The sequence below is a fragment of the Ascaphus truei genome, chromosome 13, assembly GCF_040206685.1.
Source record: "Ascaphus truei isolate aAscTru1 chromosome 13, aAscTru1.hap1, whole genome shotgun sequence".
NCBI classification, from domain to species: Eukaryota; Metazoa; Chordata; class Amphibia; order Anura; family Ascaphidae; genus Ascaphus; species Ascaphus truei.
Window position 1 is genome coordinate 10,474,824 of NC_134495.1, and position 18,495 is coordinate 10,493,318.

Below are 18,495 nucleotides of genomic sequence, written 5' to 3' on the forward strand. Positions count from 1 at the left end.
CTCTTTCTCTCACTTTCTCACTGCCTCTTTCTCTCACTTTCTCACTGCCTCTCTCTCTCACTGCCTCTCTCTCTTTCTCACTGCCCCTCTCTCTCTCTCACTGCCTCTCTCTCTCTCACTGCCTCTCTCTCTCTCACTGCCTCTCTCTCTCTCTCTCTCTCTGCCTCTCTCTCTCTGCCTCTCTCTCTCTCTGCCTCTCTCTCTCTCACTGCCTCTCTCTCTCTCACTGCCTCTCTCTCTCTCACTGCCTCTCTCTCTCTCACTGCCTCTCTCTCTCTCTGCCTCTCTCTCTCTGTCTGCTTGTCTCTGTCCCTGTCTTTCACTGGCCTCTCACTGGCTTCTCTCTGGCCTCTCTTTGGCCTCTCTCTGGCCTCTCTCTGGCCTCTCTCTGGCCTCTCACTGGCCTCTCACTGTCTCCCCCAGGGTCACACGTTCCTCACCTGGTCAGATTATGAGCGAGCTGAGTGGGGAGAGCACATCCGGGAGCAGCAGAAGAAGTGTGCGTGTGCGCGGGGGGGGGGGGGGGGGGGACAGTTATAATCCTCCCATGTGCTGCCCTCTGTCTTTCTGTCCCCCCCATGGGCTGACCTCTTTCATCTCCCCCCCATGGGCTGACCTCTTTCATCTCCCCCCCATGGGCTGACCTCTTTCTGCCCCCCCCCCCATGGGCTGACCTCTTTCTGTCCCCCCCATGGGCTGACCTCTTTCTGCCCCCCCCATGGGCTGACCTCTTTCTGCCCCCCCCATGTGCTGACCTCTGCCCCCCCCCCCTCCTCTGTAGGCTATAAGGGCTTCTCCCTGACATCGCTGGAGATTCAGATGCTGACCAGCTCCTGTGTGAAGCTGCAAACTGTGCACAGGGTCCCGCTGACCGTCAGCAAGGACGGTGAGATAACTACCCTGGGTGGGGGTGAGATAACTACCCCAGGAGGGTGAGATAACTACCCTGGGTGGGGGTGAGATAACTACCCCGGGAGGGTGAGATAACTACCCCAGGAGGGTGAAATAAGTACCCTGGGTGGGGGTGAGATAACTACCCCAGGAGGGTGAAATAACTACCCTGGGTGGGGGTGAGATAACTACCCCAGGAGGGTGAGATAACTACCCCAGGAGGGTGAGATAACTACCCCAGGAGGGTGAGATAACTACCTTCCACTCACGTAAGTGTCTCCTCGCTCCAGATGACGAGTCTCCCGGACTCTACGGATTCTTAAATGTCATCGTCCACTCGGCCACCGGATTCCAGCAGAGCTCAAGTGAGTGTGAGGGGGGGCTCTGCACCCCATTAGGCTCTGCACCGCATTGGTCTCTGCACCCCATTAGGCTCTGCACCGCATTGGTCTCTGCACCGCATTGGTCTCTGCACCCTATTAGGCTCTGCACCCCATTAGGCTCCGCACCCCATTAGGCTCCGCACCCCCGTAGGCTCCGCGCCCCCATAGGCTCCGCGCCCCAGTGCGTCCCGCACGCTCACCCACTCTCTCTGCTCCCCCACTCTCTCTGCTCCCCCACTCTCTCTGCTCCCCCACTCTCTCTGCTCCCCCACTCTCTCTGCTCCCCCACTCTCTCTGCTCCCCCACTCTCTCTGCTCCCCCACTCTCTCTGCTCCCCCACTCTCTCTGCTCCCCCACTCCCTCTGCTCCCCCACTCTCTCTGCTCCCCCACTCTCTCTGCTCCCTCACTCTCTCTGCTCCCCCACTCTCTCTGCTCCCCCACTCTCTCTGCTCCCCCACTCTCTCTGCTCCCCCACTCTCTCTGCTCCCCCACTCTCTCTGCTCCCCCACTCCCTCTGCTCCCCCACTCCCTCTGCTCCCCCACTCTCTGCTCCCCCACTCTCTGCTCCCCCACTCTCTCTGCTCCCCCACTCTCTCTGCTCCCCCACTCTCTCTGCTCCCCCACTCTCTGCTCCCCCACTCTCTCTGCTCCCCCAGACTTGTTCTGCACACTGGAAGTGGATTCCTTTGGGTATTTTGTAAACAAGGCAAAGACACGCGTGTATCGCAACGCGGCAGAGCCCAGCTGGAATGAGGTCAGAGGGGTTCTGTGTCCTGAAAGGCCCCCTCCCACCCCCCGCCCCACCTAGGATCCTGTGACTCCCTCCTCCTCTGGGATCCTATGACTCCCTCCTCCCCGGGGCCCTGTGATTCCCTCCTCCCCGGGGCCCTGTGACTCCCTCCTCCCCGGGGCCCTGTGGCTCCCTCCTCCCCGGGGCCCTGTGACTCCCTCCTCCCCAGGGCTCTGTGACTCCCTCCTCCCCGGGATCCTGTGACTCCCTCCTCCCCGGGGCCCTGTGGCTCCCTCCTCCCCGGGGCCCTGTGACTCCCTCCTCCCCAGGGCTCTGTGACTCCGTCCTCCCCGGGACCCTGTGACTCCCTCCTCCCCGGGGCTCTGTGACTCCCTCCTCCCCGGGATCCTGTGACTCCCTCCTCCCCGGGCTCTGTGACTCCCTCCTCCCCGGGGCTCTGTGACTCCCTCCTCCCTGGGATCCTGTGACTCCCTCCTCCCCGGGATCCTGTGACTCTCTCCTCCCCGGGATCCTGTGACTCCCTCCTCCCCGGGATCCTGTGACTCCCTCCTCCCCGGGATCCTGTGACTCCCTCCTCCCCGGGCTCTGTGACTCCCTCCTCCCCGGGGCTCTGTGACTCCCTCCTCCCTGGGATCCTGTGACTCCCTCCTCCCCGGGATCCTGTGACTCCCTCCTCCCCGGGATCCTGTGACTCCCTCCTCCCCGGGATCCTGTGACTCCCTCCTCCCCGGGATCCTGTGACTCCCTCCTCCCCGGGATCCTGTCACTCTCTCCTCCCCGGGGCTCTGTGACTCCCTCCTCCCCGGGATCCTGTGACTCCCTCCTCCCCGGGATCCTGTGACTCCCTCCTCCCCGGGGCCCTGTGACTCCCTCCTCCCCGGGGCTCTGTGACTCCCTCCTCCCCGGTATCCTGTGACTCCCTCCTCCCCGGGGCTCTGTGACTCCCTCCTCCCCGGGGCTCTGTGACTCCCTCCTCCCCGGTATCCTGTGACTCCCTCCTCCCCGGTATCCTGTGGCTCCCTCCTCCCCGGTATCCTGTGGCTCCCTCCTCCCCGGTATCCTGTGGCTCCCTCCTCCCCGGTATCCTGTGACTCCCTCCTCCCCGGTATCCTGTGACTCCCTCCTCCCCGGGGCTCTGTGGCTCCCTCCTCCGCCAGGGTCCATTGGTCTCCTCCTCCCCCCCGAGATCCCGTGACCCCCTCCTCCCCCCGAGATCCCGTGACCCCCTCCTCCCCCCGAGATCCCGTGACCCCCTCCTCCCCCCGAGATCCCGTGACCCCCTCCTCCCCCCGAGATCCCGTGACCCCCCTCTTCCTCCCTGCAGTCCTGTCTGATTTGCCCCCCTACCTGTGCAGGAGTTTGAGATTGAGCTGGAGGGCTCGCAGAGCTTGCGCATCCTGTGTTATGAGAAGAGCTGCAGCAGGAGCCGGCCTTCCAGGGAGGAGGGTGGGGAGAGCAGTGAGCACATGGTCGCCAAGGGGCAAGTGCAGGTGAGAGGGGACGGGAAGGTGAGTGGGGGGGTTTGGGGCAGGTGGGAGAGGTTTTTTTTTTAGAGCAGGTGGGAGAGGGGGGATTTGGGGCCGGGGGGGAGGGTTTGGGGCAGGTGGGAGAGGGGGGGTTTGGGGCAGGTGGGAGAGGGGGGGTTGGGGTGTATGTGGGGTGGGTGGGGTTGGTGTGGAGTGATGGGGTGGGGCAGTGGAGTGGGAGCAGCCTCAGCCTGTGGGGGAATCCAGCTCACTCACTCTGAGTGGGTTCTTTCTCTAGCTGGACCCCCAGATGGTGCTGGGGAAGGACTGGCACCGCTCCGTTGTCTCCATGAGCGGGGTAAGTGCGGTGCGTGGATTGAGGGGGTGGGGATTAGTGAGTGATGAGGGGGATCTCTCTGTTCTCCCCTGACTACAAGCCCCGCCCCTGCTCAGCTCTGACCCCGCCCCCTGCGTTCCTTGCTCCCCACCCTCTGCCGCTTTGCACCCTTGTTTGCTCCTGAGGCCCCTCCCCTGATCTTTGGGCCCCTCCCCTCGCTCCCCAGGACCCGCCCCCTGATCCCTCTCTCTGCAGATTGAGGTCAAACTATCACTGAAGTTCACAAGTCGCGAGTTCAGTCTGAAGCGTCTCCCGTCCTGCAAGCAGACTGGGGTCTTCGGGGTTAAAATCAGCATTGTCACCAAGTGAGTGTGGGACCCAGTGCACATTCACACCATGAGCGCACACACAGACTCACACTGATCACTCACACCATGAGCGCACACAGACTCACACTGATCACTCACACCACGAGCGCACACACAGACTCACACTCACACACTGATTGCTCACTCACCATGAGCGCACACACTGACTCACACACTGATCGCTCACTCACCATGAGTGCACACACTGACTCACACTCACAATGATCACTCACACCATGAGCGCACACACAGACTCACACTGATCACTCACACCATGAGCGCACACACAGACTCACACTGATCACTCACACCATGAGCGCACACAGACTCACACTGATCACTCACACCATGAGCGCACACACTGACTCACACTCACACACTGATCGCTCACTCACCATGAGTGCACACACTGACTCACACTCACACACTGATCGCTCACTCACCATGAGCGCACACACTGACTCACACTCACACACTGATTGCTCACTCACCATGAGCGCACATACACTGACTCACACTCACACTGGTCACTCACACCACGAGCGCACTCACACTCACACTATGATCACTCACACTCACACACACTGATCACTCACACCATGAGGGCTCACACTCATCGCTCAAACTCATACCATGAGCACACATACTGTCTCACACTCACTGATCACCCACACTCACACCATGAGCGCACACAGTGACTCACACTATGATCGCTCACACTCACACCATGAGCGCACACACAGACTCACACTATGGTCGCTCACACTCACACCATGAACTCACACACTGACACTTGAAGCACATAGTGACTCACACTATGATCGCACGCACTCACACCAGGAGTTCTCATTTACTGGGAACACACCTACCGCACACTCACTGGGAACAGACGTTCCCTCACCTTCATGTCTTCAAGCACTCACTCACACTCGTTCTGGCAGTCCATCTGGGATCTGCAGATGGGGATCCTGGGGTTAGGGAAGGTGAGTGCAGACTCAAAGCTGCTCCTGCTGTGTCCTCACGTACCCTCTCACCCGTCGCCCCGCAGAAGGGAGCGCTCCAAGGTCCCGTACATTGTGCGTCAGTGCGTGGAGGAGATCGAGCGGCGCGGGATGGAGGAGGTCGGAATTTACCGAGTGTCGGGAGTGGCCACCGACATTCAGGCCCTGAAGAGCGCCTTCGATGCCAGTGAGTGCAGGGCAGAGGCGGGCACGGGCACGGGGGACGGGCACGGGGACGGGCACGGGGCACGGGGACAGACACGGGGCACGGGGATAGGCACGGGGCACGGGGACAGGCACGGGGGCAGGCACGGGGCACGGGGACAGGCACGGGGCACGGGGATAGGCACGGGGGCACGGGGACAGGCACGGGGGCAGGCACGGGGACAGGCACGGGGCACGGGGATAGGCACGGGGGCAGGCACGGGGCATGGGGATAGGCACGGGGCATGGGGATAGGCACGGGGCATGGGGATAGGCACGGGGCATGGGGATAGGCACGGGGCATGGGGATAGGCACGGGGCATGGGGATAGGCACGGGGGCAGGCACGGGGCACGGGGACAGGCACGGGGGCAGGCACGGGGCACGGGGACAGGCACGGGGGCAGGCACGGGGGCAGGCACGGGGCACGGGGACAGGCACGGGGCACGGGGACAGGCACGGGGGCACGGGGACAGGCACGGGGCACGGGGACAGGCACGGGGGCAGGCACGGGGACAGGCACGGGGCACGGGGACAGGCACGGGGCACGGGGATAGGCACGGGGGCACGGGATAGGCACGGGGCACGGGGACAGGCACGGGGCACGGGGCCAGACACGGGGGCAGGCACGGGGACAGGCACGGGGCACGGGGACAGGCACGGGGCACGGGGGCAGGCACGGGGCACGGGGACAGGCACGGGGCACGGGGACAGACACGGGGCACGGGGATAGGCACGGGGACAGGCACGGGGGCAGGCACGGGGGCAGACACGGGGCATGGGGATAGGCACGGGGACAGGCACGGGGCACGGGGATAGGCACGGGGGCAGGCACGGGGTACGGGGGCAGGCACGGGGTACGGGGGCAGGCACGGGGCACGGGGACAGGCACGGGGCACGGGGATAGGCACGGGGGCAGGCACGGGGCACGGGGATAGGCACGGGGACAGGCACGGGGGCAGGCACGGGGCACGGGGACAGGCACGGGGCACGGGGATAGGCACGGGGGCAGGCACGGGGGCAGGCACGGGGCACGGGGATAGGCACGGGGGCAGGCACGGGGCATGGGGATAGGCACGGGGCATGGGGATAGGCACGGGGCATGGGGATAGGCACGGGGGCAGGCACGGGGCACGGGGACAGGCACGGGGGCAGGCACGGGGGCAGGCACGGGGCACGGGGACAGGCACGGGGCACGGGGACAGGCACGGGGGCACGGGGACAGGCACGGGGCACGGGGACAGGCACGGGGGCAGGCACGGGGACAGGCACGGGGCACGGGGACAGGCACGGGGCACGGGGACAGGCACGGGGCACGGGGATAGGCACGGGGGCACGGGATAGGCACGGGGCACGGGGACAGGCACGGGGCACGGGGCCAGACACGGGGGCAGGCACGGGGACAGGCACGGGGCACGGGGACAGGCACGGGGCACGGGGGCAGGCACGGGGCACGGGGACAGGCACGGGGCACGGGGACAGACACGGGGCACGGGGATAGGCACGGGGGCAGGCACGGGGGCACGGGATAGGCACGGGGGCAGGCACGGGGGCAGGCACGGGGACAGGCACGGGGACAGGCACGGGGCACGGGGATAGGCACGGGGGCACGGGATAGGCACGGGGACAGGCACGGGGCACGGGGATAGGCACGGGGCACGGGGGCAGGCACGGGGGCAGGCACGGGGACAGGCACGGGGACAGGCACGGGGCACGGGGATAGGCACGGGGGCAGGCACGGGGTACGGGGGCAGGCACGGGGCACGGGGACAGGCACGGGGCACGGGGATAGGCACGGGGGCAGGCACGGGGCATGGGGATAGGCACGGGGGCAGGCACGGGGCATGGGGATAGGCACGGGGCATGGGGATAGGCACGGGGGCAGGCACGGGGCACGGGGACAGGCACGGGGCACGGGGACAGGCACGGGGCATGGGGATAGGCACGGGGGACGGGCACGGGGCATGGGGATAGGCACGGGGACAGGCACGGGGGCAGGCACGGGGACAGGCACGGGGCACGGGGACAGGCACGGGGCATGGGGATAGGCACGGGGGACGGGCACGGGGCATGGGGATAGGCACGGGGACAGACACGGGGCACAGGGACAGGCACGGGGCACGGGGGACAGGCACGGGGCACGGGGACAGGCACGGGGCACGGGGACAGACACGGGGCATGGGGATAGGCACGGGGCACGGGGATAGGCACGGGGGCACGGGATAGGCACGGGGCACGGGGACAGGCACGGGGCACGGGGATAGGCACGGGGCACGGGGGACGGGCACGGGGACCCCACAGATCCAGACATCGGCTGGGATAGAGACGGGCAGGGAGGACGCTCTCGCTATGTCCGCCTCTCTTCTCGCTCTCAGATAACAAAGACGTGTCGGTCATGATGAGTGACATGGATGTCAACGCCATCGCTGGCACCTTGAAGCTGTATTTCCGGGAGCTCCCGGCCCCCCTCTTCACAGATGAGCTGTACCCCAACTTTGCGGAAGGCATTGGTGAGTTGTGGGCGCCTCACCTGCAGCAACTTCTGTCCTTTACCTGTTGGGATCTGTACGGCATCGGGCACGGGCCCTGTCTGGGTCAGGAGGGGGGGACATTGTCACCTTCACCGGTTTGCGCTGAAGGTTATTGCGTGACGCGCGTCACTTTGTATCTTCCACCTGACGCGCGTCACTTTGTATCTTCCACCTGACGCGCGTCACTTTGTATCTTCCACCTGACGCGCGTCACTTTGTATCTTCCACCTGACGCGCGTCACTTTGTATCTTCCACCTGACGCGCGTCACTTTGTATCTTCCACCTGACGCGCGTCACTTTGTATCTTCCACCTGACGCGCGTCACTTTGTATCTTCCACCTGACACGCGTCACTTTGTATCTTCCACCTGACGCGCGTCTCTCTGTGAGGTTAACGCCTCCTAAACCCGGCAGAGGTAAACCGCCCCAATTATAGAAGGAAAACCGGGCCCGTCCTATTCTAATATCGTATTAACCCCTCCCCCCGACTCCCCTTATACCCACTCCCTAACGTGTGTGTGTGTGTGTGTGTGTGTGTGTGTGTGTGTGTACACGCTATAATCCTTGTGACACTTTACCCACTCAGTGAATCTCATGAGATACAAAAATATTGTCAACTGTTATCTGACTGTACTAGTGACTCCTGCCTCTCTCACTGTGTTATCTGACTGTACTAGTGACTCCTGCCTCTCTCACTGCGTTATCTGACTGTACTAGTGACCCCTGCCTCTCTCACTGTGTTATCTGACTGTACTAGTGACCCCTGCCTCTCTCACTGTTATCTGACTGTACTAGTGACTCCTGCCTCTCTCACTGCGTTATCTGACTGTACTAGTGACCCCTGCCTCTCTCACTGTGTTATCTGACTGTACTAGTGACTCCTGCCTCTCTCACTGCGTTATCTGACTGTACTAGTGACTCCTGCCTCTCTCACTGCGTTATCTGACTGTACTATTGACTCCTGCCTCTTTCACTGCGTTATCTGACTGTATTAGTGACCCCTGCCTCTCTCACTGTGTTATCTGACTGTACTAGTGACCCCTGCCTCTCTCACTGCGTTATCTGACTGTACTAGTGACTCCTGCCTCTCTCACTGCGTTATCTGACTGTACTTGTGACCCCCTGCCTCTCTCACTGCGTTATCTGACTGTACTAGTGACCCCTGCCTCTCTCACTGTGTTATGACTGTACTAGTGACCCCCTGCCTCTCACTGCGTTATCTGACTGTACTAGTGACCCCCTGCCTCTCACTGCGTTATCTGACTGTACTAGTGACCCGCTGCCTCTCTCACTGTGTTATCTGACTGTACTAGTGACTCCTGCCTCTCACTGCGTTATCTGACTGTACTAGTGACCCCCTGCCTCTCACTGCGTTATCTGACTGTACTAGTGACCCCCTGCCTCTCACTGCGTTATCTGACTGTACTAGTGACTCCATGCCTCTCACTGTGTTATCTGACTGTACTAGTGACCCCCTGCCTCTCACTGCATTATCTGACTGTACTAGTGACCCGCTGCCTCTCACTGCATTATCTGACTGTACTAGTGACCCCCTGCCTCTCCCTGTGTTATCTGACTGTACTAGTGACCCGCTGCCTTCACTGCGTTATCTGACTGTACTAGTGACCCGCTGCCTCTCCCTGTGTTATCTGACTGTACTAGTGACTCCCTGCCTCTCCCTATGTTATCTGACTGTACTAGTGACCTGCTGCCTCTCCCTGTGTTATCTGACTGTACTAGTGACTCCCTGCCTCTCCCTATGTTATCTGACTGTACTAGTGACCTGCTGCCTCTCACTGCATTATCTGACTGTACTAGTGACTCCCTGCCTCTCACTGCATTATCTGACTGTACTAGTGACCCGCTGCCTCTCACTGCGTTATCTGACTGTACTAGTGACACCCTGCCTCTCACTGCGTTATCTGACTGTACTAGTGACCTCCTGCCTCTCACTGCGTTATCTGACTGTACTAGTGACCCCCTGCCTCTCACTATGTTATCTGACTGTACTAGTGACCCCTGCCTCTCACTGCGTTATCTGACTGTACTAGTGACCCCCTGCCTCTCACTATGTTATCTGACTGTACTAGTGACCCGCTGCCTCTCACTGCGTTATCGGACTGTACTAGTGACTCCATGCCTCTCCCTGTGTTATCTGACTGTACTAGTGACCCGCTGCCTCTCACTGCGTTATCTAACTGTACTAGTGACTCCTGCCTCTCACTGCGTTATCTGACTGTACTAGTGACCCCCTGCCTCTCACTATGTTATCTGACTGTACTAGTGACCCCTGCCTCTCACTGCGTTATCTGACTGTACTAGTGACCCCCTGCCTCTCACTGCGTTATCTGACTGTACTAGTGAGTCCATGCCTTTAACTGCGTTATCTGACTGTACTAGTGACTCCATGCCTCTCACTGTGTTATCTGACTGTACTAGTGACTCCTGCCTCTCACTGCATTATCTGACTGTACTAGTGACTCCTGCCTCTCTCACTGCGTTATCTGACTGTACTAGTGACCCCTGCCTCTCTCACTGTGTTATCTGACTGTACTAGTGACCCCTGCCTCTCTCACTGTGTTATCTGACTGTACTAGTGACTCCTGCCTCTCTCACTGCGGTATCTGACTGTACTAGTGACCCCTGCCTCTCTCACTGTGTTATCTGACTGTACTAGTGACTCCTGCCTCTCTCACTGCGTTATCTGACTGTACTAGTGACTCCTGCCTCTCTCACTGCGTTATCTGACTGTACTATTGACTCCTGCCTCTTTCACTGCGTTATCTGACTGTATTAGTGACCCCTGCCTCTCTCACTGTGTTATCTGACTGTACTAGTGACCCCTGCCTCTCTCACTGTGTTATCTGACTGTACTAGTGACTCCTGCCTCTCTCACTGCGTTATCTGACTGTACTTGTGACCCCCTGCCTCTCTCACTGCGGTATCTGACTGTACTAGTGACCCCTGCCTCTCTCACTGTGTTATGACTGTACTAGTGACCCCCTGCCTCTCACTGCGTTATCTGACTGTACTAGTGACCCCCTGCCTCTCACTGCGTTATCTGACTGTACTAGTGACCCGCTGCCTCTCTCACTGTGTTATCTGACTGTACTAGTGACCCGCTGCCTCTCACTGCGTTATCTGACTGTACTAGTGACCCCTGCCTCTCTCACTGTGTTATCTGACTGTACTAGTGACCCCTGCCTCTCTCACTGTGTTATCTGACTGTACTAGTGACCCCTGCCTCTCTCACTATGTTATCTGACTGTACTAGTGACTCCTGCCTCTCACTGCGTTATCTGACTGTACTAGTGACCCCCTGCCTCTCACTGCGTTATCTGACTGTACTAGTGACCCCCTGCCTCTCACTGCGTTATCTGACTGTACTAGTGACTCCATGCCTCTCACTGTGTTATCTGACTGTACTAGTGACTCCTGCCTCTCACTGCATTATCTGACTGTACTAATGACTCCTGCCTCTCACTGCGTTATCTGACTGTACTAGTGACTCCTGCCTCTCACTGCATTATCTGACTGTACTAGTGACCCGCTGCCTCTCACTGCGTTATCTGACTGTACTAGTGACCCCCTGCCTCTCACTGCATTATCTGACTGTACTAGTGACCCCCTGCCTCTCCCTGTGTTATCTGACTGTACTAGTGACCCGCTGCCTCTCACTGCATTATCTGACTGTACTAGTGACCCCCTGCCTCTCCCTGTGTTATCTGACTGTACTAGTGACCCGCTGCCTTCACTGCGTTATCTGACTGTACTAGTGACCCGCTGCCTCTCCCTGTGTTATCTGACTGTACTAGTGACTCCCTGCCTCTCCCTATGTTATCTGACTGTACTAGTGACCTGCTGCCTCTCACTGCATTATCTGACTGTACTAGTGACTCCCTGCCTCTCACTGCATTATCTGACTGTACTAGTGACCCGCTGCCTCTCACTGCGTTATCTGACTGTACTAGTGACTCCCTGCCTCTCACTGCGTTATCTGACTGTACTAGTGACCCCCTGCCTCTCACTGCGTTATCTGACTGTACTAGTGACCCCCTGCCTCTCACTATGTTATCTGACTGTACTAGTGACCCCTGCCTCTCACTGCGTTATCTGACTGTACTAGTGACCCCCTGCCTCTCACTATGTTATCTGACTGTACTAGTGACCCGCTGCCTCTCACTGCGTTATCGGACTGTACTAGTGACTCCATGCCTCTCCCTGTGTTATCTGACTGTACTAGTGACCCGCTGCCTCTCACTGCGTTATCTAACTGTACTAGTGACTCCTGCCTCTCACTGCGTTATCTGACTGTACTAGTGACCCCCTGCCTCTCACTATGTTATCTGACTGTACTAGTGACCCCTGCCTCTCACTGCGTTATCTGACTGTACTAGTGACCCCCTGCCTCTCACTGCGTTATCTGACTGTACTAGTGACCCCCTGCCTCTCACTGCGTTATCTGACTGTACTAGTGACTCCTGCCTCTCACTGCATTATCTGACTGTACTAGTGACCCGCTGCCTCTCACTGCGTTATCTGACTGTACTAGTGACCCCCTGCCTCTCACTGCGTTATCTGACTGTACTAGTGACTCCTGCCTTTCACTGCATTATCTGACTGTACTAGTGACCCGCTGCCTCTCACTGCGTTATCTGACTGTACTAGTGACTCCTGCCTCTCACTGCATTATCTGACTGTACTAGTGACCCGCTGCCTCTCACTGCGTTATCCGACTGTACTAGTGACCCCCTGCCTCTCACTGCGTTATCTGACTGTACTAGTGACTCCTGCCTCTCACTGCGTTATCTGACTGTACTAGTGACTCTATGCCTCTCACTGCGTTATCTGACTGTACTAGTGACTGCATGCCTCTCACTGTGTTATCTGACTGTACTAGTGACTCCTGCCTCTCACTGCATTATCTGACTGTACTAGTGACTCCTGCCTCTCACTGCATTATCTGACTGTACTAGTGACCCGCTGCCTCTCACTGTGTTATCTGACTGTACTAGTGACTCCTGCCTCTCACTGCATTATCTGACTGTACTAGTGACTCCTGCCACTCACTGCGTTATCTGACTGTACTAGTGACTTCTGCCTCTCACTGCATTATCTGACTGTACTAGTGACCCGCTGCCTCTCACTGCGTTATCTGACTGTTCTAGTGACCCCCTGCTTCTCACTGCGTTATCTGACTGTACTAGTGACTCCTGCCTCTCACTGCATTATCTGACTGTACTAGTGACCCGCTCCCTCTCACTGCGTTATCTGACTGTACTAGTGACTCCATGCCTCACTGCGTTATCTGACTGTACTAGTGACTCCTGCCTCTCACTGCATTATCTGACTGTACTAGTGACTCCTGCCTCTCACTGCGTTATCTGACTGTACTAGTGACTCCTGCCTCTCACTGCATTATCTGACTGTACTAGTGACCCGCTGCCTCTCACTGCGTTATCTGACTGTACTAGTGAGTCCATGCCTTTAACTGCGTTATCTGACTGTACTAGTGACTCCATGCCTCTCACTGCGTTATCTGACTGTACTAGTGACTCCTGCCTCTCACTGCATTATCTGACTGTACTAGTGACTCCTGCCTCTCACTGCGTTATCTGACTGTACTAGTGACTCCTGCCTCTCACTGCATTATCTGACTGTACTAGTGACCCGCTGCCTCTCACTGCGTTATCTGACTGTACTAGTGACCCCCTGCCTCTCACTGCGTTATCTGACTGTACTAGTGACTCCTGCCTTTCACTGCATTATCTGACTGTACTAGTGACCCGCTGCCTCTCACTGCGTTATCTGACTGTACTAGTGACTCCTGCCTCTCACTGCATTATCTGACTGTACTAGTGACCCGCTGCCTCTCACTGCGTTATCCGACTGTACTAGTGACCCCCTGCCTCTCACTGCGTTATCTGACTGTACTAGTGACTCCTGCCTCTCACTGCGTTATCTGACTGTACTAGTGACTCCATGCCTCTCACTGCGTTATCTGACTGTACTAGTGACTCCATGCCTCTCACTGTGTTATCTGACTGTACTAGTGACTCCTGCCTCTCACTGCATTATCTGACTGTACTAGTGACTCCTGCCTCTCACTGCATTATCTGACTGTACTAGTGACCCGCTGCCTCTCACTGTGTTATCTGACTGTACTAGTGACTCCTGCCTCTCACTGCATTATCTGACTGTACTAGTGACTCCTGCCACTCACTGCGTTATCTGACTGTACTAGTGACTCCTGCCTCTCACTGCATTATCTGACTGTACTAGTGACCCGCTGCCTCTCACTGCGTTATCTGACTGTTCTAGTGACCCCCTGCTTCTCACTGCGTTATCTGACTGTAGTAGTGATTCCTGCCTCTCACTGCATTATCTGACTGTACTAGTGACCCGCTGCCTCTCACTGTGTTATCTGACTGTACTAGTGACCCGCTCCCTCTCACTGCGTTATCTGACTGTACTAGTGACTCCATGCCTCACTGCGTTATCTGACTGTACTAGTGACTCCTGCCTCTCACTGCATTATCTGACTGTACTAGTGACTCCTGCCTCTCACTGCGTTATCTGACTGTACTAGTGACTCCTGCCTCTCACTGCATTATCTGACTGTACTAGTGACCCGCTGCCTCTCACTGCGTTATCTGACTGTACTAGTGACCCCCTGCCTCTCACTGCATTATCTGACTGTACTAGTGACTCCTGCCTCTCACTGCGTTATCTGACTGTACTAGTGACCCGCTGCCTCTCACTGCGTTATCTGACTGTACTAGTGACCCCCTGCCTCTCACTGCGTTATCTGACTGTACTAGTGACTCCTGCCTCTCACTGCGTTATCTGACTGTACTAGTAACCCCCTGCCTCTCCCTGTGTTATCTGACTGTACTAGTGACCCCCTGCCTCTCCCTGTGTTATCTGACTGTACTAGTGACCCCCTGCCTCTCACTGCGTTATCTGACTGTACTAGTGACTCCTGCCTCTCACTGCATTATCTGACTGTACTAGTGACCCCCTGCCTCTCCCTGTGTTATCTGACTGTACTAGTGACTCCCTGCCTCTCACTGCGTTATCTGACTGTACTAGTGACCCGCTGCCTCTCCCTGTGTTATCTGACTGTACTAGTGACTCCCTGCCTCTCCCTATGTTATCTGACTGTACTAGTGACCCGCTGCATCTCACTGCGTTATCTGACTGTACTAGTGACTCCCTGCCTCTCTCTGCGTTATCTGACTGTACTAGTGACCCGCTGCCTCTCACTGCGTTATCTGACTGTACTAGTGACTCCCTGCCTCTCACTGCGTTATCTGACTGTACTAGTGACCAGCTGCCTCTTTCACTGCGTTATCTGACTGTACTAGTGACCCCCTGCCTCTCACTGCATTATCTGACTGTACTAGTGACTCCTGCCTCTCACTGCATTATCTGACTGTACTAGTGACTCCTGCCTCTCCCTGTGTTATCTGACTGTACTAGTGACTCCCTGCCTCTCACTGCATTATCTGACTGTACTAGTGACCCGCTGCCTCTCACTGTGTTATCTGACTGTACTAGTGACCCCTGCCTCTCACTGCGTTATCTGACTGTACTAGTGACCCCCGCCTCTCTCACTGTGTTATCTGACTGTACTAGTGACCCCTGCCTCTCACTGCGCTATCTGACTGTACTAGTGACCCCCTGCCTCTCACTGCGCTATCTGACTGTACTAGTGACCCGCTGCCTCTCACTGTGTTATCTGACTGTACTAGTGACCCCTGCCTCTCCCTGTGTTATCTGACTGTACTAGTGACTCCCTGCCTCTCACTGCATTATCTGACTGTACTAGTGACCCGCTGCCTCTCACTGTGTTATCTGACTGTACTAGTGACCCCTGCCTCTCACTGTGTTATCTGACTGTACTAGTGACCCCCTGCCTCTCACTATGTTATCTGACTGTACTAGTGACCCGCTGCCTCTCACTGCGTTATCGGACTGTACTAGTGACTCCATGCCTCTCCCTGTGTTATCTGACTGTACTAGTGACCCGCTGCCTCTCACTGCGTTATCTAACTGTACTAGTGACTCCTGCCTCTCACTGCGTTATCTGACTGTACTAGTGACCCCCTGCCTCTCACTATGTTATCTGACTGTACTAGTGACCCCTGCCTCTCACTGCGTTATCTGACTGTACTAGTGACCCCCTGCCTCTCACTGCGTTATCTGACTGTACTAGTGACCCCCTGCCTCTCACTGCGTTATCTGACTGTACTAGTGACTCCTGCCTCTCACTGCATTATCTGACTGTACTAGTGACCCGCTGCCTCTCACTGCGTTATCTGACTGTACTAGTGACCCCCTGCCTCTCACTGCGTTATCTGACTGTACTAGTGACTCCTGCCTTTCACTGCATTATCTGACTGTACTAGTGACCCGCTGCCTCTCACTGCGTTATCTGACTGTACTAGTGACTCCTGCCTCTCACTGCATTATCTGACTGTACTAGTGACCCGCTGCCTCTCACTGCGTTATCCGACTGTACTAGTGACCCCCTGCCTCTCACTGCGTTATCTGACTGTACTAGTGACTCCTGCCTCTCACTGCGTTATCTGACTGTACTAGTGACTCTATGCCTCTCACTGCGTTATCTGACTGTACTAGTGACTGCATGCCTCTCACTGTGTTATCTGACTGTACTAGTGACTCCTGCCTCTCACTGCATTATCTGACTGTACTAGTGACTCCTTCCTCTCACTGCATTATCTGACTGTACTAGTGACCCGCTGCCTCTCACAGTGTTATCTGACTGTACTAGTGACTCCTGCCTCTCACTGCATTATCTGACTGTACTAGTGACTCCTGCCACTCACTGCGTTATCTGACTGTACTAGTGACTTCTGCCTCTCACTGCATTATCTGACTGTACTAGTGACCCGCTGCCTCTCACTGCGTTATCTGACTGTTCTAGTGACCCCCTGCTTCTCACTGCGTTATCTGACTGTACTAGTGACTCCTGCCTCTCACTGCATTATCTGACTGTACTAGTGACCCGCTCCCTCTCACTGCGTTATCTGACTGTACTAGTGACTCCATGCCTCACTGCGTTATCTGACTGTACTAGTGACTCCTGCCTCTCACTGCATTATCTGACTGTACTAGTGACTCCTGCCTCTCACTGCGTTATCTGACTGTACTAGTGACTCCTGCCTCTCACTGCATTATCTGACTGTACTAGTGACCCGCTGCCTCTCACTGCGTTATCTGACTGTACTAGTGAGTCCGTGCCTTTAACTGCGTTATCTGACTGTACTAGTGACTCCATGCCTCTCACTGCGTTATCTGACTGTACTAGTGACTCCTGCCTCTCACTGCATTATCTGACTGTACTAGTGACTCCTGCCTCTCACTGCGTTATCTGACTGTACTAGTGACTCCTGCCTCTCACTGCATTATCTGACTGTACTAGTGACCCGCTGCCTCTCACTGCGTTATCTGACTGTACTAGTGACCCCCTGCCTCTCACTGCGTTATCTGACTGTACTAGTGACTCCTGCCTTTCACTGCATTATCTGACTGTACTAGTGACCCGCTGCCTCTCACTGCGTTATCTGACTGTACTAGTGACTCCTGCCTCTCACTGCATTATCTGACTGTACTAGTGACCCGCTGCCTCTCACTGCGTTATCCGACTGTACTAGTGACCCCCTGCCTCTCACTGCGTTATCTGACTGTACTAGTGACTCCTGCCTCTCACTGCGCTATCTGACTGTACTAGTGACCCGCTGCCTCTCACTGTGTTATCTGACTGTACTAGTGACCCCTGCCTCTCACTGCATTATCTGACTGTACTAGTGACCCCCTGCCTCTCACTGCGCTATCTGACTGTACTAGTGACCCGCTGCCTCTCACTGTGTTATCTGACTGTACTAGTGACCCGCTGCCTCTCACTGTGTTATCTGACTATACTAGTGACCCCTGCCTCTCACTGCGTTATCTGACTGTACTAGTGACCCCTGCCTCTCTCACTGTGTTATCTGACTGTACTAGTGATCCTTGCCTCTCACTGCACTATCTGACTGTACTAGTGACCCCCTGCCTCTCACTGCGCTATCTGACTGTACTAGTGACCCGCTGCCTCTCACTGTGTTATCTGACTGTACTAGTGACCCGCTGCCTCTCACTGTGTTATCTGACTGTACTAGTGACCCGCTGCCTCTCACTGTGTTATCTGACTGTACTAGTGACCCGCTGCCTCTCACTGTGTTATCTGACTGTACTAGTGACCCCTGCCTCTCACTGTGTTATCTGACTGTACTAGTGACCCTTGCCTCTCACTGCGCTATCTGACTGTACTAGTGACCCCCTGCCTCTCACTGCGCTATCTGACTGTACTAGTGACCCGCTGCCTCTCACTGTGTTATCTGACTGTACTAGTGACCCGCTGCCTCTCACTGTGTTATCTGACTGTACTAGTGACCCGCTGCCTCTCACTGTGTTATCTGACTGTACTAGTGACCCTTGCCTCTCACTGCGCTATCTGACTGTACTAGTGACCCCCTGCCTCTCACTGCGCTATCTGAC

General features: G+C 57.1%; 1 protein-coding gene across 2 annotated transcripts in view; it reads left to right on the plus strand.

The window, feature by feature from the left end:
• Nucleotides 1-18,495, plus strand: part of BCR (BCR activator of RhoGEF and GTPase) — a 75,090-nt gene that overhangs the window by 43,240 nt on the left and 13,355 nt on the right. The window contains exons 12-20 of one of the 2 annotated variants that reach the window (XM_075568448.1): nt 424-499; nt 782-886; nt 1,182-1,256; nt 1,932-2,029; nt 3,382-3,516; nt 3,791-3,850; nt 4,085-4,194; nt 5,246-5,385; nt 7,777-7,911. In XM_075568448.1, coding sequence (XP_075424563.1) covers nt 424-499; nt 782-886; nt 1,182-1,256; nt 1,932-2,029; nt 3,382-3,516; nt 3,791-3,850; nt 4,085-4,194; nt 5,246-5,385; nt 7,777-7,911 — 934 coding nt within the window. Of the gene's footprint in view, nt 1-423; nt 500-781; nt 887-1,181; nt 1,257-1,931; nt 2,030-3,381; nt 3,517-3,790; nt 3,851-4,055; nt 4,195-5,245; nt 5,386-7,776; nt 7,912-18,495 lie in introns of those variants that run through there. The other variant, XR_012787739.1, reaches the window with a different exon arrangement.